Source organism: Dromaius novaehollandiae, chromosome 4 (assembly GCF_036370855.1).
Source record: "Dromaius novaehollandiae isolate bDroNov1 chromosome 4, bDroNov1.hap1, whole genome shotgun sequence".
In the NCBI taxonomy this organism is placed as follows: Eukaryota; Metazoa; Chordata; class Aves; order Casuariiformes; family Dromaiidae; genus Dromaius; species Dromaius novaehollandiae.
The window spans coordinates 87,517,767-87,540,643 of record NC_088101.1 but is presented as its reverse complement, the minus strand read 5'-3'; the positions used below and the strand labels follow the sequence as shown (position 1 = coordinate 87,540,643).

The 22,877-nt window shown below is 37.8% G+C and overlaps 1 protein-coding gene across 1 annotated transcript in view; it reads left to right on the top strand.

The window, feature by feature from the left end:
- The window catches only part of ZNF638 (zinc finger protein 638), a 63,049-nt gene that overhangs the window by 18,430 nt on the left and 21,742 nt on the right, over positions 1–22,877 (top strand). Inside the window, exons 3-17 of the mRNA XM_064511689.1 lie at positions 6,694–6,755; positions 7,042–7,080; positions 9,815–10,122; positions 12,898–13,247; positions 14,205–14,351; positions 14,753–14,884; positions 15,216–15,274; positions 15,454–15,497; positions 16,641–16,712; positions 17,198–17,374; positions 17,472–17,543; positions 18,617–18,669; positions 20,378–20,509; positions 20,656–20,784; positions 21,287–21,328. Of these exons, the coding sequence (XP_064367759.1) occupies positions 6,694–6,755; positions 7,042–7,080; positions 9,815–10,122; positions 12,898–13,247; positions 14,205–14,351; positions 14,753–14,884; positions 15,216–15,274; positions 15,454–15,497; positions 16,641–16,712; positions 17,198–17,374; positions 17,472–17,543; positions 18,617–18,669; positions 20,378–20,509; positions 20,656–20,784; positions 21,287–21,328 (1,818 nt within the window). The remainder of the gene's footprint in view (positions 1–6,693; positions 6,756–7,041; positions 7,081–9,814; positions 10,123–12,897; positions 13,248–14,204; positions 14,352–14,752; positions 14,885–15,215; positions 15,275–15,453; positions 15,498–16,640; positions 16,713–17,197; positions 17,375–17,471; positions 17,544–18,616; positions 18,670–20,377; positions 20,510–20,655; positions 20,785–21,286; positions 21,329–22,877) is intronic.

Genomic DNA, 22,877 nt, shown 5'->3' with positions numbered 1-22,877 from the left:
CGTTTGACTGCTTACATGCAAGTTTTAAAATACTAGAAACAACGCTAGTAAATATTTATAACTTCGCTGCACAGCCTGTTCTGTTTGTAATTTTATTTCAAAGTTGCCATGCACATTGATTATTCTTTCATATTAAAAAAAAGATTCATATTTTCTGCACTGGATTTAAAATGACAAAACAAACTCTTTAGCAGTGGGGTAAAACACTAACATTGTTTGGGTGACCAAAAAGGGGGCAAAAATTTTATGCTGAATCTTATAAGTGTAGGTGAGATTTTCATGTATTCAGCCCCACTCCTGTGAAGTCTTCATTAAAACAAAGCAGCCTATTTATCTGGAAAAATGTAATCTTCCAAATGCGGTCTGTGTGACATTGGTTATTCTAGAGACTAAAGACTATCTGTGAGGGATACACAAAATGCTTTCATTCATCTGAGCGAGTTTTTGGCTATGAAGTAAATAACAGTTTCAGCTCTTGAAGAAAGAAAAGGAAGGAATTGGTGAATATTGGGAAGGAGAAAAGCATTTTGAAAGCTTTAGATTTTCCTTGAAAGACCTAGGCTTGATGCATCAAAAATACAGGAGAATATAATTGAAAAAATGAATAATTCATTTTTAGTTTCATGTGTTTAAATTTAAAGTAGTCTTTGCCAAACATGGAGAGCCTGGAGGCAGGTTTTTTTTTTCCTCCCCTCAATATGGCAAAATTATGTAAGATTTCTAGATGCTATTCATGCTGAATATTAAAAAGATGAGTGAATAGTTAAGATGGTGACAGCTGGATTAGAGGTTTCTGAGTAAAAATACATTCTTAAGTACTCTTACACTGGATGTACTGAAGGCCAGGAAAAAGGGCAGCTGTTTAGGCAGACTTGAGAACTTAAAGAGAAGTTCGATTTAAAATAGACCTATCTGAAATTGAATATGGTGACAAACTTGGGTTTGTGTTAATATATTTTTCTGAGGTATTTTGTCTAATTAATCTGTCTAAATGTGAATTATTCAGTAGCTTGCTTACTGGTGCTTTCTAAAATTAGGCAAGTATTTTTACTAAAAATACTTATTGAAGAAACAGCTATGAATTTTTGTGGGGAGATTGAGGGCTATAACGTCTCCTTGTCCTAATTTCACTCCAGTGTAGCATGTGTGCTCCAGGCTATCTGATCTGATTGCAGCTACACAACCTTTTCTCCCTGTCATGACTGCTTCTAGCTCTGGCATATATTAACTTTAATCTGAATACTTTTTTTTTTTTGTTCATGTACACCTGTTACTGATGGTTCAGACTTTCTTGAGACTTCGTGGGCAAGCCGTATTTAGATGACAGTGTTACAGAATAACCAGAGGAAGAATTAGGGTGTGGATTTTTTTTAGCTACAAAGAATAAAGTTTCCTCAGGAAGTGTTAGTCTTGTGTATTTGTAAGTTCTAAAGAATGAAAAATTCCTCTTTCACTTTTACAGTTTGACTTTATAGCTAAAGTTATTGTCCTTTTTGTCTCAGCTGCATGCTTAAAGATGTTCCAGGCATTCAGTTTTTTATCTTAAAAGTTTTGTTAGGTGTTGTAAAGGGAAGCATATGAAACCTCACCTACAAACTGGAAAAGAAATGATGGGGAAATGATACAGTAGAAATCTGTAAAATCATGAATGGCATGAGGAGGGTGGATAGGAAATAAATTATTTTTGCATGGAGCTTAGGTACTATTTGCCATAACATTATAGAATCTTAGTTTGGAAATAACTGGACAAATTCAAAGAAGAAAATCCTTCAAAGGCTATGCAAGGACCCCTCTGATGGCTCAAGAAGTCCCTGATTAGCAGATGATTGGAGCTGGGAGCATATTCTGGAGACATCTCTGCCTTGTTACATTCTTCCCTAGCCGTCCACTGTTGCATGCTGTTGGAGAAGAAATACTAAGTAAGCTAGATGGACCTTTGGTCTACCCTGGTACACCTGTGGATGGACTGGATCTTCGGAGTTGTTTTTAGGTCAAAATGGTTATAGAGGATAAATTCTGGTGTGTAGTGCCAAATTGTAAAAGGGCTTTGAGAATGCTGTGATATAAACAGCTGCCTTTGTAATGTGGCACATTGGAAAGACTTGACATGGCTGTGAAGAAAGTAGACAAGTGAGGAGGATAGCTCAGGACCAAAAGGGATGGTGAGTTTTGAAGAGGATGAAAGACACCAAATGAGGAAAGTCTTCGCTCTAACTGCAGAAGAGATTGGACATCCAACAAACTTAAGTTTCAGTGTTGTTAAAATGATAGATTTCAAATTCAGAGAATTCATGGTGATTAGCTGTCTTTTTTGTAGATTCTTTTAATCCAGTTTTGCACAGAATTATAAGCTCATTTGGGATTCCATTTTCTTGCCGAGGTTGAAGCAGAAGCTGCTACCCCGTTGGAAGAGAATTGAAATATGCTAACTGAAGTTATCTTATTAAAATCACAGAATTACGGCTAGATGCGAGACCCAACTCCTACTCCTGGATAGTCTGCCTCTGGCTCTTCCGTGACCGTTAGTGGCTAAAGCTTTGTATTTGCAGCATCTGAAATATTTCCCCTTACTCTTCCAGCTTGCCTCTCCCATAACTGCAGTGGAACGCTGGCTCAGTTTTGACTTGTAGTGAAAAATGCTTCTGCTGTTCCCAGAAGCATCCGGTCGGTTCTCCCTGTAGGTCTTTCTTTTTAAGTACTTAACTTTGCTTAATTAATGAGGCTGCATGAAATCAAAGCCGAAGATGGCCTTGAGATTTTTGCAGTATACAAAAACGTAATATTCTGTTTTGAGTGTCATACAGCTAAGCATGTATGTATTTTCTAGTTCTTTTGTAATCTGAAAAGAATCCTGAACCCCACCTTTGACTGCTATTTATATATATTTGAAGTTTTTTGATACTATAACTTTTGACTTCTGAACACTATATTATCTTGCATCTACGTGGCATGGCTTTTGTAGGTCTGTCTTTGAAAAGTACATTTTTTTAAGCTTTGCAACTTTTTTGTAAGGCATAGGTACAACCATCCTGTGAAATGCGATGTGGCAGTGTTACACCTGCCTTTTACTCTAGGACAGAATGTGAAGAATCCTGTAGCTGTGTCATGTAATGGACTTTAGAAAGATGCTGACTTCTCTTTTCACCAGAACTGCCTTTTGGATCCTCAGTAGTCGGTGGCCAGAGCCCTGCTTATTTGAAGATGCCCCTGGCACCAGGGTTTGTTCTTACGCTGTGCTGAGGTTTTGCTCAGAGCTGAACTGAGAGAAGTGCTGCCTGTTGAATCAGCTGCACAGCTTCAGTCTTGCTTATCTGGGGTCCTTTAATCCAATGTCAACTCTAACTTAATGTATAGCTTTCTAAAATCTTGTTGATACATGGTAAATGATGATTACTGTGAACTTGAAAGCCAGTCATTATCGGAACAGCACCAAACACGTGAATGGTGCAAGTAGATTTGTGCTTATTTTTATCTTGTGCCAGGAAACTCCTTGCTTTTTGTAGCTTTGCCAGGGATGGTTGTACACGGTAATGTGTTACAAAAAAAGGCATAGTCAAGAAGGTGTGTTTTTTAAACTGTTAAAATTAATTTGGAAAATTTATTGACACTAAGATGGCTTACTGATCTGGAAGGTGTTCTTCTTTCTCATCCAAAATTTGTGTATTTATATTGTGCAGCCTTTTTTCAGGGAAAAGTTATTTTGTCCTGAGTTAAATGGAATCTCAACTCAGTGTTACCTTCTTTCAAATATATGCATATTTTTCCAAATGAGAAATTCTTTTCTATTACAAAAAACATCGATGTATTAAAACACTTTATGGACACAGACTGTCTTTAATCTCAACTTGACATCCTGGTTATATTTGGATGATTAAATATGGTTTCTCTGTCTTCAAACACATCACTTCTGCAATAAAATAGATTTGTTGTAATGCTAGTAGTGTGAGGGATTATGCTTGCTAGAAGCCTTTGCTGATGACTGGAACACTGTGTATCATGGTTTTTGTTATTTTACTGGAATGGATTTAAAAGAGGGCTAGATCTTCTTGGCCTTGGAGTAGTGTAGAGTCACGTGGACTCATTGTTTCCCACAAAGAGAATTGCACTTGTGATTTCCCATTGCTGAAGTAATGAAGCAAAACAGGATTCTAATTTGTCTTACTCCTAGTTTTTCCTGTATAATATCTTGCTGTGAAACCAGTACAGATGAGGGCAGATACTATCCCCTTTGTATTGCTGTTATTTTGCTATTGGCAGAAGACCTGAGTTTGGAGGCCGTGAAGGTTTTCATTATTCTCTGTCAACTTCTGCTTCAGAAGATTTTCAATAGCGATCCAGCTGGGCTGGCAGGAAGAATAAGAGATTTGCCAGTCACGCAGAATTAGATAATACAGTGATAAAATTGCTAGTCCTTTGATGGCGTTGGTTTGTTGTGCAGCAGTGCCACTGCTGTAAGAAACTGGCTGCAAGCTCGTTCTTTGAGTGCTGTTGCTGGGAAAGGATCCTTTCCTTGGGGGAAGGACCCTAATGGTGGCCCCGACTGGCCAAAGGGAGAGGAATATTCCTGAAGACTGAGAAGGGCAAGGAGTGAATCAAAGAGAAGGAATATGCCTAAGCTGAGACTCCTGTAATTCTGTGAAATACAAGAGGGCATTGGCATAACGAAGACTCGAAGAAGCGAAGAATGTTGGTTTTGTTAGGGAGGAGAATCTCTCTTTGTCGGCCTGCCAACCTGGTTAACGCGGGTTGGACTGCGAGCGAAAAGACACTTGGAATCAAAGTGGCCTCCAAAAGCCCTCTCTGAAACTGTGTAGGCTTTCTTCAGTTTGGACCATGGTAGTGGTACATTTGAAGCCTCTTTCCTGTCATTTCCACAAACTAATCCATTTAATCCATTGAGTAATAGTTTTTCTTTTTCCCTTATAACTTTAAAACTAGATAAATTGCATTCTTAATGGGATACATGGTTACTCAATAATGGCATGTTATTAGAAAAGTAGCTGATAATGGTGAATTGCTTGCTCTTCACTTGCGTGCATGCTGTGTATTTACTGTGCATACAGGTCTACAGCTGTATTGTCTGAAAGTCTGCGAGTTGTTTTATCAGTGTGCTCTTATTAAAGCCTTAATTTGCTTTGGTAAAACGAGTGAGCCTAATGCAAAGGGTTTTCCAACAGTCAGTTAGTTCTCTAATTGTTCAAACACAGCCAGAATGTTTTAATGAACACAAGTAGTAAAAATTTTCAGTGTTTTTCTGAGTTTGGTTAGTGTTATCTATATCTTCAGGAGATGGTAGCAAGTCTTGCGTTTAAAATACGTTTTAAAGTTATCTAAACACCATGTTTTCTGCTTCTTAGAGTAAAACAGTTTTGGTAACTGTGTTGTCGTTCAGGTTTTAAGGTTGATATGCTGCTAGTGTGAGCGCAAGGAGCAGCTGGTTTCATTAAGCTTTCTGTGCTGCTACAGTGCAGAAAATTAACTCTGGTCTAGTTGAATCAATTTTTCTGTCTCATAAGCTTTAAGCAGGCCATCACAAGCATTTCTTTGAACCAAAGTGTTCAGCATATTTTTCAGTAAACAAGAGAGTTTGATTCTGCCAACTACACATTTTGTAATCTTCTATATTATAAGCCAGCATATGCTTAGAAAGAATCATACATAATTTCACAACACCAAATTATTTTATAAAGCCTTGCCTGTCAGTTGCATTATTCAGCCATTAATGTCTGCTTTGAAATGTTAAAGCAGGTGGAAATTGTTTTTTAAGGATATTTAATATTGATTGTTGATGATGCTTGATACCTTACAATTTTAGACCACGCAATACCTCTTTTCAACAGCGTACTGACTATAGCAGTTGCTTTTTCCAGCAACTCAGTTTAGCAGAAGAAAAAAACAAGTCTTCAGGTGTAGTTTCTAGTGCCCCAGTCTAAAAAACCTTGATTATTCTCCCTAACTGGAGTGAGGACTAACTGTGTGTTTACAGTTAAAGCTGTTGCATAAGTCTTCTTCAAGACTGAGGGCTGGCATAGTACTTCTGGTTTTGATTAACACTTAACCCATCAGATGCTCCCCAAATTAAAGTTTTGTTCTTTCTATACATAAATTTATGGGGAGTGAAAAGTAAGGGTTTCATCAAACTTTTTTTTGCTGATCTTTGGTTGGAACATGGTATTAGGAGTGATTGTTCTTGGGTTTAAGGCATGAAAATTTATGCCTTTGTAGCAATAATTTTTGACTTGAAGATACTGTGTTGTTTCTGATTCTCTTTTAAACTTGATTTATTCAGCTTAATTTGCTATGTATATATTCATACAGTCTGCCAATCTGTGAAAATTGCTAATAGCTTTTTTTTTAAGTATACATGTCTATTGGATCTATTTTTTTGCGTTTAAGAATATGGTGATGACAACCATGTAGTGTGTTGATTGAAGTAGCCTATTAGTTTAATGTGATGCATTTCCGCTTCCACTTATGTTCATATGTATTCGTTAACAGCCTACTGTATTTATTGAGAATAATAATCATAAAGAATAGTAATTTGAACTGCGAATCTGGACTCGACATCAGATCATGTTAGGTAAAATTTGCTAGTAATGACAGATAAAATACGAAAATGCTTTACTACGTCTTGGTCACATGCTATGTTTTACATGCTAATCAAACTTCTGTGGATGTCTTTTTTCCAATTAGGACTGGATTCTGCATCAGAACACCCCTTCTCACATTGAAAGCTGCCGTCAGTTACGTCAACAGTAAGGAATTTAAAAAGTTCACTTAGTGTAAAAAGTGTTTTTGTGCATGCACATAGTCTGTAGAAACGTGTTTGTTGTCAGATTTCCTTAACTAGGATTACCTGTATCTGAGTGCTGTTCTTAACTTGCTTTAGACCATTAGGGTAAAGGGTGAACTGACACTTGATTCTTCTGGAGTCCTGAATGGGAACATTTATCTGTAAAAGCTACTGCATGTAAACCAAAAATGTACTCAGGTGGCAAATTTAGCTTTTTCATTGACAGTCATATTTTTAACATTTAACAGATACCCCGACTGGAATCCCGAGTCTCATTCTTCAAAGAGGTAACTGCTTTTTGATTACAGGTTGTTTTTAATTTGATGTTACTAAAAACATGGGGCAAACAGTGCAATTAATTTTCCTGTTTTGCGCACTGATAAGCCTTATTAATGGTATTGTATTTTCCTTGTAAAATTGTGTGGGATCTCTGTGCTTTTTTTTGGTCCTAAGTCCTTCAAATAATAAGGGTGGCATGGTATCCAAAATTCTTTCCCATGAATGGGAATGAACTCTGTGGAAGAGCTGGAAGGGTAACATTGTCAGCAGTCTTGCCTTGAGCCTTTCTCAGAACCATGCTTCGGTTAGTCCCAAGTTGTTGGACATGGTGTAGTAACCGAGTGAGACTGTGACCTATCTTAGATCAGTGATCAAACTACCTGGGTGGTTTCTGACTTTTTAATAGACTTTTTTATTTTTTTTTTCCAGTAGCATTCTTGTTAGCAACTTGAAACCTTTTTGACATCAGGGTTGCTTGTCTTTGCTATATTTCACAGACTCTTTAGACTATTCTGCAGATCCCTCAGGAAGCTTTGCGATCACAAGCTGAAAACCACTGGAGTTGATGAACTCATGTCTCTTCTCTCCTTTAAAATTCTGCTGTTTACAATTAATTGTTTTTGAAAACACAGCGTGTGGACTAATTCTACTTGAATCTCAGCAGGATTGGGTTATTTTACTGGTTCAGTATTTGTACATGTTTTAACTTGCATGCAAATAGGAATGGTAGAACTTTCATTTTTGCTGAACTGTCCTGTGACTTCCCACTAATTAATTTGACATAATTCCTGGGAAGCTTACTGTTGAATGTGCGAAGATGTGTTAAAAAGATCAAAATGTGGGTCAGGTTAATTTGCAGAGTGCACACAAGGTCCTTCTATGTTGTTAAACAAAGAATAACTTTCGAATCTTTCATGAAGAGAAAATTGTATGTTAAAACCTCCAAATGAGATTGCTGCAGTGTTGAGTGCAGCTGATATTATAAAGAACCCAGACAAAGAAAACTGCTCTTAGCTGGACGAACTTAATAAACTGGACAAGTTTAATGCTGCTTTTTTTGGTCGGTAATTGATCTTGTGTGCTTGCAGGTGGGGCAGGAGTTGTTTTTTAGTGTGGTGTTTTCTCGAATCCTTCTGTGATGAGAGCATGTCTCCAGATGGGAGAGTTGGAATACAGCTTGCTGTGGGCTGTCAGTGATCGCAGATGTCTGAGTTGCTGGCAGTAGTCTCGGGGCAAGGTCGATGAACTTGCTTTGCACTGTGTCCACTCTGCTAACTGCTGCTGTACGGTTCTTTTCAGAATGTTTTATTTTTTTATAAATTGCTGTTGTTTCTTGATACAAAACACTTTTAATGTAGTGTTGGACACAAGAATAATGAGATTTATGTGGATTTTTTAAATGATATTTGAGCCTTGCTAATTAAATAACACTGGGAAGCATTGCTGTGTGGGGCAGGCAGGAGCATCATTTAGAAGAGCTGAAGGTTGTTCATCTGTCCTCAGCTAGCTGCAGCTGTGCTTGCCAGAAAGGTTGGGTAGGAGCTGCCTCAGGTGCTTGTCATCCCCTTCTCCGGTCTGCTGGTTGTTGGTCCTGTCATCTTGACTTATATCATCTTAAAGCAGCTTTGTCTGTTCAAAGTCTTGAGCAGTAAAAATAACACTATATCTGGTGATTCATTGAGTGCTGATGCTCTTGTATAGATTACCTTTAACAAACTTAAATGCTTTTCAGTTGAAATGTAAACTACTCTTTCATGTTGCGTTAAGACTTGCGTTTTACAGTCGTCCAGCGTACTGTCTTTCCAGTAAGTCCACTTGTGCTGGGTGTCTGTGCCAAGTTGGTTCTTTCTGTGTGTTTCTGTTGGTTTTTCTACAGAAATTACGAGTACAGTTCTGCTTCCTGTGTCATGCTGAAGGGCATGTTGCATCAGTGGCTGCTTCTGCTTTTGGTGCCTCTGAGGGGCTGGGTTTACTCTAGCTGGTTTTGAGTACTGGTGCAGTGTATCTTTGGCATCACAGAATTGAGCATGGGCTGAGAAATTGGGCAAATGCTTGGATGTAACATACTGACCTGACTAGCTCATCAAAAAACGGATGTATAAGCATATACTCTATGCATTTTTGACCTTTTCCTTTCTCTCCTTTCTTTCTGTGATCTGTCCTGTCAGGGTTTTACTGTGTTTGACTACTTCCTATGTGTCTAACAGTGACTGTTTCCTCTCATGGATCTCTTCCCCATTATTTCTTCCGTGTTCTTCATCAATTTCACAACTGTTGGTACCATAAATATGTGATGGGTGCATATTTATGTCACTCCTTTCAAATCTCTCCTTCAATCTGAATCAGTCTTATAGACATACTGTCTCAAGGTTTCTTACTTTGAAGCTAAATGAGGAAGAACCAAGGAAGATATCTTAGTTCATTTTTCAAGTTCATGTATCCTTTTCCTCTTCCTATGCGTTTTTATAGCACTGCAACTTGTAACTTCAGACTCATCTTCTTTACATCTTTTTCTTGTTCTGTGCAGGTTTTTGTCTCCTGCTCATTTCTTTTTCAGTTCTGTCTACCTATCTTAAATTTCTATAGCAAGCATCTTACTGGTATGTAAAGTATGTTTGTTAATAAATTAGCTTCTGTATACTTTGCTGGTTTTGGTTCCTTTTTTGCAGAAAGTCTGTTTACGCAGACTCAGGTTAATCTTGCTGCCCTGTTGAAACTCTTTGCATGCCTTTATTCTATTAGAAATGCTGGCGACCGAAAAGAAAATCAGACCCCAAAGCGCCGTTCCAACTCTGCCAGTCCCAGTCCCAGACGTTCTAGGGTCACAGGTTCTGGCTATGTCCTTCGTCGATCACGATCGAGATCTAGGAGCCCTGGCCGTTTCAGGCCAACGAGGCCAAGAAGTCGAAGCCCAAGGCAGATGCGACGACTTAGCCCTAGACACAGGTCAAGGTCACCACAGCGATCGAGAAATCCGCTGAGAACAAGTCCACGACCTCAGAGGTCTTCCAGTAATGACTGGTCGTCAAGGAGGACCGCACGATCTCCAGGTAGAGGAGATGTATTTAAAATGTATTCAGAAGTAAATTTAAAATGTATTCAAAGATGGCTTTTCCTTTTGCTATTGCTTTGTGAGACTTTACCTGTTTTCTTCTAAGCTTTTCTAAAAGATGTGAAGCCTTCCTCACCTCGTGTCAGTAATTGGTAAGTAGGACCAAATAACTGCTGAGAAAGCATCTCTTTTCCATTTGTGTTCAGTTTTTAAGCTAGTAAGGATAGGCAAGAACTGAAAACGCTTGGAGATTCTTCATCCTTCAGCATGAAAAAAGCAATTTTGCAACTGCACTATAGATAAGGGAAAAATAAAGTGCTGCACTGTATAGAAACTGCATTGAATTGAAGTGGAATTTGGAAGGGGCCCATGAAGGGATCATAATTTATTTAGCTGAGACAAAGGGGTGGTACGTGAAAGACTTTCAGTGCAACATTCTCTGTAACAGTTGTTTGTTGCATCATTTCCTTACCCTCCTCTCAGCTTACTGCATCCAGTTTGAAAATATGTAAAACATGTAATGGAAAAATATTTGTAGTTCTAGGAAATTGTGTGCGAACTCAGTTCTGCATCGTTTGTTTTGAACTCAGTCTCTTGGATGAAATACCAGGGTGTTTGGAGTTTTTATTTCTTTTTAAATTCCAGTGAGAAAAAAATAGAGGAATTTTAAAAGTTCGTTAGTTTCTGTTTGATCTGTGTCTGTGGCTTTATCACTTGTATGCTTTTAGAAAACTAAGAGGTACTGAGCTCTTCTGTAGGAGAGAAGTCCAAGTAAAAAGTTGGGAAGCAGCAGGCAATTTCAGAGAGACCTTTTCAAGGGTAAAATATGAACTACCATCATGTAGAAGACCGAGAGGAAGAGACAATTAGTAATTAAATTGTAAATCGTGAGATCCACTGATCTCCATAAAAAGAAAGCATACAGGAGATGAAAGCTGTATCATATCATTAAAGAATAATTTAAAACAATAGCATCACTCTTTAGGACAAATGACAAAAAGCAAGATGGAAAAGACATGGAGTTTAGCAAGAGGTATCAAGATAGTAAGTACTGCAGTGCATCAGTAATGAGAGGAAGATCAAACTCTAGAAAGGTTGTTTTTTTTTTGTGCCTTGACTTGAGTCCATTGGGAGCAGCAAGTGGTTAGCACAATAAAAACTGCATTAGCCATTTCAAATCGTAGTCTAAAATAAGGATTGAACTGAGAAGGGGGCACCTATTTAAGGTAGAAGTTCTCAGGTCAGCTGGGCCTGCTGTGCTTCATACAAGTGTGGATAAACTGGTTGAAGTAACCTTGGAATTTTTAATGTTCTTTGAGAAGTGAGAGAATCGGTGAGAGAATGGCTGTGAGATCGCAAGACTAGAATGGGGCTTATGTAGTTCCCATCCTGCAAAAGCAGAAGACAGATCGGACGATTATTGGTCAATACACTGAGTTTCAGTCTTTCTATTTAAAACAAAATGAAATGAAACAAACAAACGAAAAGGGATAAAATAGACAGACTCCTTAGCTTGCATGTGTCACTCTAGTGGCCAGGATGGATTTGTCAAAACAGAACAGTGTCATACTAGCCTGACTGTTCTTTTATGACAAGGTAGCATCCTCTGATGAGGGGTGTTAGCCTCAGTGAGTTTTGATGCTGGCTTCTGTGACATTCTCAGAAGTGAGGTGGGCTCATCTCATTCTCATTTCCCTACCTGGATAACAATACCCAGAAAGTAGTTCTCAGCAGCTGGTTGTAAAAATGTGAAAGGGGGTATCAGATAGAGTTGTGCAAGAAATCACTCTGAAGTCCAGTTATGTTGTCTCTTAATGATTAGCCTAAAAAATAAAAGTGTGTTCTTAAAAAACTTACAGAAGAAACTGAGGGGGACTTCAGGTGTGTTGAGGGGTGGAGTAAGAATTCAAAGAAACTTGACAAGTTCAAGAAAATTAGCTGAATTTCAATACAGACAAATGCAAAGTATTCCCTTCTAATCCAGGAGCAATCAACTGCATAAATATGAAATGATGAGCAATTTATTTGGCAGCTTTTCAGAGGAGACGGAGTGATAACAGAAAATTGGGCAATGAATGCCATAATGTTACAAAAAAGGCAAATGTCATGGTGGGATGTACCAACAGAAGAGGAGTGAAATGCTGGTGACAGCTTAGCTGGAATAGTCTTGGTTTTTGCGAGCAACATTTTAAGCAATTTGTGAACCAGAGACCAGTGTAAAGAGAACAACTGGAGGGCTAGATAAAACATGTGGGGAGGAACTGATGGAATTAGCATTGTTTTCCTGAGAAGAAAAGACTTAACAGTGAACGTGGGTGACTACTTAGTGTTTGTTTATAGGATGAGGTAAGGAGGCAATGTGTTCTGCATGAAGAAGTGTTGCTAGAGTATCTTGTTTAAGGTGGATAGTTTGTGTCTCTTTCTCCATGCACATATGTACCCATACCTAGATAGATTAGATTTAATGAAAGTGTATTCCCTTACATGCAACATTAAACCATCATTCTTTCTTAGTATTTTTGTAGACATTATTGACAGTGTCACGTTGTCAGTCTTACTAAAGATGTCAAATTGCAGAATGACACAGTGAAAATGGTACAGAGGTGTATTCTTTGTAGGCAGCCTCTGCTAGGGCATGCTGAAGGTTCCCTCACTTGCAGTTTTCAAGAATCACGAATAGGTAGCAGTAACAAAACTGAAATTGTAGAAGACTGAACAGCAATATATGTAAGTTCTCTAAGAAAAAACAGCTTTTTTCCCTTTCCCCTCACAGACAAAAAGGCAGCTTTGGAGGCAGTAGTGAAAAGTTTGGGACCTGGCTTTGTAGCAGAGTTCAATAAACATAAGTCGCTTCAAGCAGCTGGGCAAGGATCTTCAGGATCAGGAAAATCACCACCTTCTCATGGACTCTTGGGGAAGGTGCCTGGAAATATGAAGAAGCCACTGAAAACTAGCCTTTCTCCAAAGGCTTCAAAGAAAGACTTGTCTTCTCTGCCTGGGTCAAGTGCTTCTAAATCAAAGTCTCCTGAAATAGATGATTCACCCCAAAATGAAGAAATGGAAGAGGATGAGGAAGATTTATCCATAGGAACCGGTGGACCTCGTCCTACTCCGTATAACAGGGTGAGTTTCTTAATATGTTTCACTGTGGTTTTAAGGATTTGGTTAGTATCTCATTTCAAAGGAGATCATTTGTAAAAAGATGAGCGGTTCCTTCTGAATAGCTGGTTTCAGATTCTGCGTAATAGATATTGCTGCGTCAATGCAGAAATTTGCTGGTTGCAAGCAAGTGTGATAAGTAATGCAGTAAGGACTGTGACAGATGGAAAGTGCGAGTGTGGTGTTTGCTTTACAGCAGAAGAAGGAAACGCCCATTAAGTTTGGGTCTCTGTTCTACTGAGCACTTGTTTATACATACTGTGAGCGATGACCTCTATTCGGAAGAATTTGCTGTGTAAGTGGAAGTCGAGGATAGGAGGCAAAAAGCGATAATTTTCCCTGGTCAAACAGGGAAGATGAAGCATGGAGAAACTTATCGATCCTGTCATAAGGAGGAGTTTAAACCAATGTCGTCTTCATCCATCGTATCAACCTTTGGGATCTCTTAGAGCAGCTACCTATAAATCGTTTTTGTTTTCGTTATGTATAGTTGTGATGGATGTAATCATTCATGGTGGTTCCTAGCCTCTAAATGATGAACAAAGAGAACGTTGCCTAGTGTTATTGGAGGCTAATAGATAGTATTGAAAGGAAACTAGTGGAGCTTTGTGACTCCTTACTCTTACAGCCCAGATGACTGAAATTATTTAACTTGGTGTAATGCTTTTTAAAGACAAAAGGGAAGTATTTCCAATGTTGTTTGGCAATCTTATGCCACGTCTTCCAATAAGCTGAAAATTGAAGAGTAGTGGAAGAACAAAAATGTGGATCTGTCTTTGAATTAAAGGCAAAAATACTCAAAGTACCACAGCTAAGCAAGCACTCTATCTGCTTCAGACTTGGAGTAATTTTTATTATTATAGGCTTTACTGGACTTGCCTTGGAAAGTGTTTATTCTTTTGTTTTGTCTTTAATTTTTAGCTGTTGAGAGAGGAACTGCTGAGTTGTGGGACAGTCCTCCAAATATCTGATTTACCAGATGATGGCTTTTCAGATCAAGATATTAAAAAAATTGTTCAGCCATTTGGCAAAGTCAGCGATCTCCTTGTACTTCGCTCTAGGAATGAGGTAAGTTTTCCTGTAGAATGTTTTTGTGTCGTCTGTATGTCCAGAATAGAAAACGTTTTGTCGAACAATGAAAAGCTTCGTATCTGGATCCTCAGCTGCTCACAGGATAAGGCTTCTTAAACAGTTTGTCATTAGAGATTGCATGTATAATCTTGAAAGAATTGGGAATGTCAGCTTTATAAATTCAGCCTTGCTTTCTACGTAAGTCTTAATTGTTAGAGGGATCTAGGATGCTTTTTCTGTAAAACTGAAGTCCAGGCTTTTTCATCAAGCTTCACATGAACTTGGAGAGAGAAGTACATGCAGTTCTGGCATGAGCAGGTTTTCTAAAGAAAAATAAAACCAAACTCTATTTTATACCTATAATATAAATATATGACTGAACATACCATTTGTTTTAGGCCTTCTTAGAAATGAACTACAAAGAAGCAGTGATAGCTGCTGTGAAGTATGGTGAAACTGTGCCAGTGCTGGTAAATGGGAAACGTGTGAAAATAAGTATAGCAGAAAAGCCAAAAGTACCTCCTGGCCAGGTAAACAGCATGATGGAGAACAGCATGGTGGGGTTTTGGGGTGGTTGTTGCTTTTTGTTTTTTTGTAGCTCTGTACTTTGCTCCATAAACTTGTTTACATTCCCCAGGGAAAAAAAAAAGTTTAAATGTATTTATTTCCTCTTTGTAACTTGCAAATACCTAATTCCAGCTTTCCATTTTTCTTGCTGAAGATTGATATTTGTGAATAGTATCTCTTTAACAAATAATGAAAGATACAACCTCTATTAATATGTAAAGTGATGCTGTGGTATGCTGTAAAGCAATAATAATGATGTGATGATGCAGTAAAAGTTCTTTCTGTAAATTGCAGGCCAAAATGAATATCAAAAAAGTGGCTCAGACTATTAAAAAAGTTGCACCAAGTACAAAGTAAGTGTTGTTCTTATATGCATTAATATCACTTTTACTGATAACAGTTGGCAACAAAATGGATGTGTCTATTTCCTTTCTTTTATTTTAATGTTTTTGAGCAATTTCAGCTGCTTTGAAGTCAGTTTTCTTAGAGCCTAATTTTTCTTCTTTTTTCCCTCTCTACCTGCTCACAACAGAAAAGATCAAAACACCAACACTAAGACAGCTAAATCCATTACAGGTGAGGCTTTTTCCTGCTTATACATCTGTTATTGCCCTCACTCTTCATTTCCCATATCACTGGTTTAATGTGAGTGCTTTTTTGATAGTCACTGAAAGCAGGTCCAAAGAGGTACAAGAAAACTGGCTTATCCTTTCAGATGTCTTCCTTTTGATGTAACTCTGTCTTCCTCACTTAAAAACCCCAAGCAGCTATAAAAACTTGACCCTGTGCTTATGCTTCAATAAGTTTTCAGATTTTAAATGTTATCTCGAACTGTGAAAGATAAGTGTGGTGTGGCTCCATAAAATAAGCAGCATTCTTTAATCTCTGAGCCTCTTGTGTAACGTATTTAACATTCTGTTTCAGAGTTATTTCTAGTGTTTCTCTATGTCTTATGTTCCTTTTACATTTGAAATGTTTCTGAATTTCTCATGGTCTTTTAATGATCCAGAGGGAAATTATTTCAATAGTGTGCCACTGGTCTGGCAAACCTGTATCTCACATCATTAGAGAACTTTTTTTTTTGTAGTACTTTAATGAAAAGAGGATAAGCCACAGCAAGTGCATCAAAAGCCAGTTAAACTTCAGAAGAATTTTATTAAGACAGTGGATTTAACTGCTGTATCATTTTTTGTTGCTTATTTTGTTAGCTTTCATGAGCAATTGTTGTGAGCAAAATTAGGGACCAGCCATTATTTTGATGGGAAACCTCTGTTGTGCTTTCCAAAAATGTCATGGTCTTGATTCATTCTTCAGTGTGGTTTAGTTTCCAGAATGGAGTTAAAATTCATGTAACTGTGCTTCTTAGAGTTGTCTCACAGATGGAAACAGAGTGAGTTTTTTTTACAGTCATTTAAAGGGGGGGAAAAACACACAAGCCTTTTTGTAGGAGCAAGCTATTAAATCAGTTCATAAAAGATATTCTACTTAATGTCTTTCTTGGTTGTTTGTTGGAATTAACCTAAGTTTTGAATTGTTTCTCTTTGTGTCAATTCATGCTTTAAAGTAGCTAATGTCTTCTACTTAGAACTCTCTACATCTCCGTTGCTGCGGATTGAAATATTTTAGTACATATTTTTATACTCTTTTGTTACATTTACTTCTCAAATGTAAGACTTGAGCATTTCTACTGACCTTCTTGTTTTTGAATATTTTACCTAGGTAAAAAAGAAATAACTAAGAAATCCTTGATGACAGGAGATAGTAAAATCAATAAAACTTCAAATATTGCAGGTAAGGCAAATGAGGATTCTTACTCTTTCTTGGGAAAACACATGCAGGTGATCTTCCATCACTTCTCCCCTCCATACAGTTTCTAGAACAAATAATTAAGGTAGCGAGTCCTGGCCTTTCACCCCTTTATTGGGTTTGCCAACATAGTAGGTTGTTATATAAGGAAGCACCCTTTTTGCGCCTCGTGACATGAATAATATAATGATAATCAGTGCTGTTTGTAGATCTAGAATAGCAAAGAATCAAGGAAGGAAAAGTTTCAAGAAGTGGACCCTGCTGCATGAACAGAGCAGTATGCTTGTTTTGCAAAGCTGGACTGGAATGAGCTTTTTCTGTATATGAATTCTTTGTTCAGCTGTAATGAGGAAGAGAGGATGCCTTTGAATATCTGACAGAAAATTTTAGTGTTTTTTTTTTTCCTGTGGCAAATCGGTTGGTTTAATGTATTGAAATGAAGCATGCTTTTTTTTACTGTTATTTATCAGCAAAGTCTAACGAAAAGAAGCCTGAAGATCTGAAGATATCAACAGAACCTGGAATAGAAGTTGAGGAAACGAACTTGTTAGAACCAAAGAAAGTTACAGAAGGTGATGTTGTTACGGAGCTTGTGAAGACAGTAGAGACTCAAGCCAAAGGAATGAATAAACCTGCACCAGTAATAGGTATTTCTGATAGGCTAGTGCTAGTTTGAGTTACTTTCCTAGTTACAAGTTTTGTGAAATTTAGTATTGTGATGTCCTCTTGAACTTTATTTTTTAGAGAAACTTACGCAGATGCCTCAGGTGGTGGGAGTGGACTCAGATCAGTTTAATGAAGCTTTAGTTGATCAAGGTAAATTGCAGACTGATGTTTTTTTTCATTTCTGTACTGAAATTCTTTGTTATTATGAACTAAACGAAAATACTTTGGAGGCCAGGAACTTTTCAGAAGTTAAGATGACACAGGGTATCAAAAAAGAAAATGGCTAAAGCAGGTTCAGTGATTGAAACACAAAACAACTGTTTATCATGATGATGGGAGTAGAGAGGCTAAACTCTCTGCTCCTGCCAGATTGACATCTTTCAGCAGCATAGTATTTTTACCTTTTACCTTTTCAGTCTAGCACAGGGAGTTTTATTCACAATTCATTAGAGCAAAGGATTGAGCTTTTCTGTATATTCTGTTTCCAGCTCCACCACTAACTCTTTTTATCTCATTGCTTTACATTTCCTGATTAGATCTGGTTCAATAGACACTATTTTCCCTATATTTTATAATTGATATTTTAATTTTCTAGTAACAGTCTTTGTTTTAAATATAGTTTAAGTGTATCTTAATTCTTATTTACTATGCGTGATAATAGTTTGTCCTTGCTGTCTCCACTAGGTTATAGTTGCTGAACAGTTATAGGTAGATAAAAGCATTTTACAGTAGAAGCAATATGCTTGACTGTGCTTGCCTGTCTGGTCTGGTTGGTGTTTTCCTGTTTGCTGCTCTCCATGTTTTTCTGAGCCTCTGAGATACCTCTGTGGACTTGCTCCGGAAAAAAGAAAGAGCAAGTATGTGCGTGCTGGGCACCTACAAAGTCCTAATGTGTCTACTAGAAAGTTTTGTAGTTGTGATCATTGAACTGCTATAGCCTTAATGTCAGCAAAGTGTTCAAATATTAATTGAGCTATTTTAATTGATTTTTTAAATTCCTACTAAAAAACATTCTGAATGCACTTACGTAACATTCCATGTGTCTCACCACGTCATTTGTTGCTGTAAGTTAAGTGATGGAGTATTTCAATTTTCTTAGTGACAGTGGTGATTAAAATGTATGGATAATGTAAGAAGTTTTAAAGGTTCTGTAGTATTTAAAGAAATCTGCTGAATTAACCCCCCCCCCCTTTTTTTTTTTTTTTTTTTTTTTTTTTTTTTAGACACTACTATAGTGACTACAAAGAGTGAAGAATCAGTGGAAGCAGTTAGCAAGGTCAGTCTAAAGTTACTTGAATCTGGATGTTTTAAGTACAAATATGGTGTGAATTTAGTTAAAAGTGTATGGATAGATGTTACTGACAATGTAGTTAAAAACAAAACCCTTTGTCTGGAATGTGCATGATACAGGAGAGAGGCAAGTATACAAACTTAAAAAATAGTGCTTTCATACCTTTGGTCTTAAGTACAGTGGTCTCTCCAATGTATATTACACCATGCTCTTTTTATTCTGTTGTGTGTTTCATGGTGGAGGTTTCCTCCCGGGGGATTTTTGCTTTGATTTTGCAGAATCACAGACTGTTGAGGTTGGAAGGGACCTCTGGAGATCATCCAACCCGCTTGCTCAAGCAGGGTCACCTAGAGCAGGCTGCCCAGGACCATGTCCAGACAGCTTTTGGATATCTCCGAGGAGGGAGACTCCACAACATTTCTGGGCAACCTGTTCCAGTGCTCAGTCACCCTCCCAGTAAAAAAAGAGTATTTCCTGAGATTCGGACAGAATTTCCTGTGTTTTGGTTTGTGCCCATTGCCTCTTGTCCTGTCACTGGCACTGCTGAAAAGTCTGGCCCCATCCCCTTTACATCCTTCCTTCAGATATTCAGATGCATTGATAAGATCCCCCTTGGTCTTCTGCAGGCTAAACAGTCCCAGCTGTTTAGAACATGCTGTTAGTATTTACCAGTTTGTGTTTGCTTTTTGGTTCCATAGTGAAGGTTCTAGCTCATAATAAATTAGGAAAGTGATCATTCTGTTGTCTATGAAGATATGTTTCAGCATGAAATTTTGGTGCTTATTGGGGTTTTTTTGGGCACAGCATGTAACTGGAGAGAAGCTACAGCATTAAAACTACAGCTGTCTTTTCCTGTAACATTTCCCTTGACATGTCTGTATAGTTTCTGGATTTCCTTGTGTAGTGATCAGATACTTTTTTTTTTTTTTTTTGAACAACATCCTGTGATGAGTTTCTCAGTGTTGGTGTGCTGTCTGAAAAAGTGCTACCTTTGATTTCAATCCACTACCTGTTAGTTTTATTCAGTGCTTTCTAGTTCTTGCGAGAAATAGAGAGTAGTTTATTCTTTAATTTTTCCTTGTTGTTTGTGAGTCGATAGACCTCCAATATATCACGCTTCAGGCTTTTTTTTTCCCCTCTCCTCAGAGCTTCTGCAGTCTTTCCTTAAACCAAAGCTACTTTGGTCTCTGATCATCTGTATTGCTGTACTCTGGATTTCTCCTTCTTCTGTTATATTCTCTTGAGGTGCAATATTTGCATAGTACAGACCTGCAGTATTTGACATGTGGGCATATTGTAGATACAAAACAGTGGCATAATTATAAAGGGGTTTGGTTTGGTTTGAGTTTTTGATGAGAGCCAGGGAGAACCCAAGGTGTGTGCAGAATTAGTTTAACCTAGAATTACATCCTCAATTAAGCAGTAATTAGGGTTATTACATGACATCATTGGAGAGTGGAGTAAAAACAAATTTGCTTAGCACTTTCTGCTACCGTATCCGAAAAGGTTTATATAATTCTTGGTTTTGGGGTAATTACATGTGTAATTACATATTTTTAAGCAAGTGCTAGTAATTCAGGCTTCATGCAGTTTAAAGGTGGTTTTACACAGTAATAATAAATGCTCTCTATAGTAATACAGCAGTTGAGTTGAAGGAAGACCTGTAATAATATTTACTTCCATTTGTTTACAGGAACTTGACGACACATGTGTGGTTCTTGTTTCAAACTTGCCTGAAAAAGGATATTCTGTTGAGGAAGTTTCCAACCTAGCAAAGCCATTTGGAGGACTGAGAGATGTGTTAATTTTATCATCTCATAAAAAGGTATTTTAATTAGTATTCAGTAATGTTTCTACCTAGAGAAGCAGCAAATGTGGATGTGATAATGTAATGCAGCAGGTATTGTTTTGAGACTGTTCTGCTACAATTCAGATTTCTTACAGCTTCTTTTGCTTTCTTTATTTTTAAAGGCATATCTAGAAATAAATAGAAAATCTGCAGATTCCATGGTTAAATTTTATACCTGCTTTCCCATGTCACTGGATGGAAATCAGCTCTGCATCAACATGGTACCTCAGTATAAGACTATAAAAGATGAGGTAAGTTTAAAAAAAAAAAAAAGAAAAAAGGAAAGAATATTGAAATTTTAAGATACGTAATGAAATTTAAATACAGAGCAAGATTTTATCTTTAAGCTGACTTTTATACACAGTTTGTTTTATACTTTCTTTCTTATAGTGTGTCTTATTTAACAGAATCTGTGTTCAATATCTTTTTGGGTCCTGCTGTCTGAGGCTATGAGTTGTTTGTTACTGAACCAATCCTTTATGCCCTGAATGTGTCACAGTTTCTGACTCGTGTAGTTTCTCTCCCTTTCAGGACATCAATCACAAATGTTCTTTTTCGGGGAGAGAGGCTGGTGATACCACAATAGCACAGATGTCGGAAGTGCTGATGCTGCTGATTTTATTAATAAAGCAGAAACTGAAAAGTTTTCATTCCTCACATGAAGTCTGTGACTCCTAGTTAGCTGCTGCTAGTGGAGCTGTATTTTACAGTTCAGTTCAAGTCTAACCCTTTTGGTTTGGTTTTGTTTTTTAGGAAGCAATATTTACTGCTATCATCAAAGATTCCGACCCTAAGGTGAGTTGCTGGCAATCTAGTTTTTCCTTTGAATGCTATCAAAATAGATTAATCTAAGTTGGAATTACCATTCCTCTTACTGGAACTGAAATACTAGCTAACGGAATCGTTATCTAAGCTTGCTCTTTAATTAGATGCTTATATATGTTTTCATGTGAGAATAAACAAGGAATAGGAGGACCAAGTGTCCACTTAATTTAGCTCCATGGTGCATGAAATGCTAGGAATTAAACATTTAATAGTCCTTTGTGAGCCCCTTCTTCTCTGTCATGGGTCTGTTTCAACTTTTTATACTTTATCAATGAGCTTTGGACCGCTGTAGCTCGGAGAATATGTGGTGTTTGCCTATATATTTTGCAGTAATGCTACCTGCTTTTTTAGTATGTTTTTAGACGGATTTTTTTGGTCTCTGCCTCTCCACTTTCTTCAGGCTAGTGTGGCTCCATTACTGTCTCTCCTCTTCCTTCACAGCTTTTCTAAATGCAAGCTGGAATTTGATTTACAGTGCATTTTTGTGCCTCGTAGCTAGGTAGAGATTAAGGAAAGAATAACTTTTCCATCTTTCTTCTGTGAAAAATATTTTTAGCTTTACCTTCAAGACATTTTTGATACAAATTCAGTCTTTGGGTCAGAATATGTATCCCTGGGCTTAAAAGTTGGCACGAGAACCTCACAAGAGTGAGTTTAAGAACAACAGTATCAGATGCTAGTTGTTTTTGGCCAAAAAGTGTATTGCAAAGAGCCTTGTCATCAGTAAGTTATTTTTAAAGAAACCCTGAAAGGGTTGAATTTTCAATCGCGAATGTTTGAGGGGATATCTGCTTTATCCTTGTGGTTACTGTTTGGCAGTAACAAACATCTGAGTTCTTACCATCAACACTCCTGCTGCCTTGTCCTTATGCTTCTGGTGTGGTGAAATACTTCTTTTCTACTCCTGGTAAAATAGTGGATAATGGAAGAAAATCACATCAAACTTGTCAAGAGGAGAAAAACTCTTCCCTGTTGAGGGTGGAGATGGTTCTGTTTCCAAAATCCAACCAGTTTTTAAGTCCGTAAAGTTGAAACTTGTTTGAGATTTCACAAGTCTGATACCTTTTGACTCTGGGCCCCAGGGCCTTTCACTTTAATACTGCACAAAAAATTTGTTGTTAGGGTTCAGCATATAGTGCTGCTGGCATTACATTACTGATGTTAGCTTTTCGTTTTCTGTTAGCTCACTCATGTTCTGTGCCAGAGACCTTCCTGGTAAGAAAAGCCTTATTAGTCTCCTTGTTAGCATGTTCCCCACGGTGGTGGTGATAAAGGAACCTTCACCAGTATGGAAAACTTTACCAGTTCGAGTTGAATGTCCTCATACTACAGCGGAGGCTCCATCGCAAGGAGCTTACTGGTGCTCCACCTTGGTGTCGAGGTACCGCTCCTGCTCATGGAGGAGAATTTTCACCCTGGGAGATTCAGGTCAATAGGGAAGTTTCGCTTCCTGGGTAATTGGTTTGGAGCTATTCGGCCACCATTGCTTTTTTAGGTTTGGACAACAAGTAGCTAATTA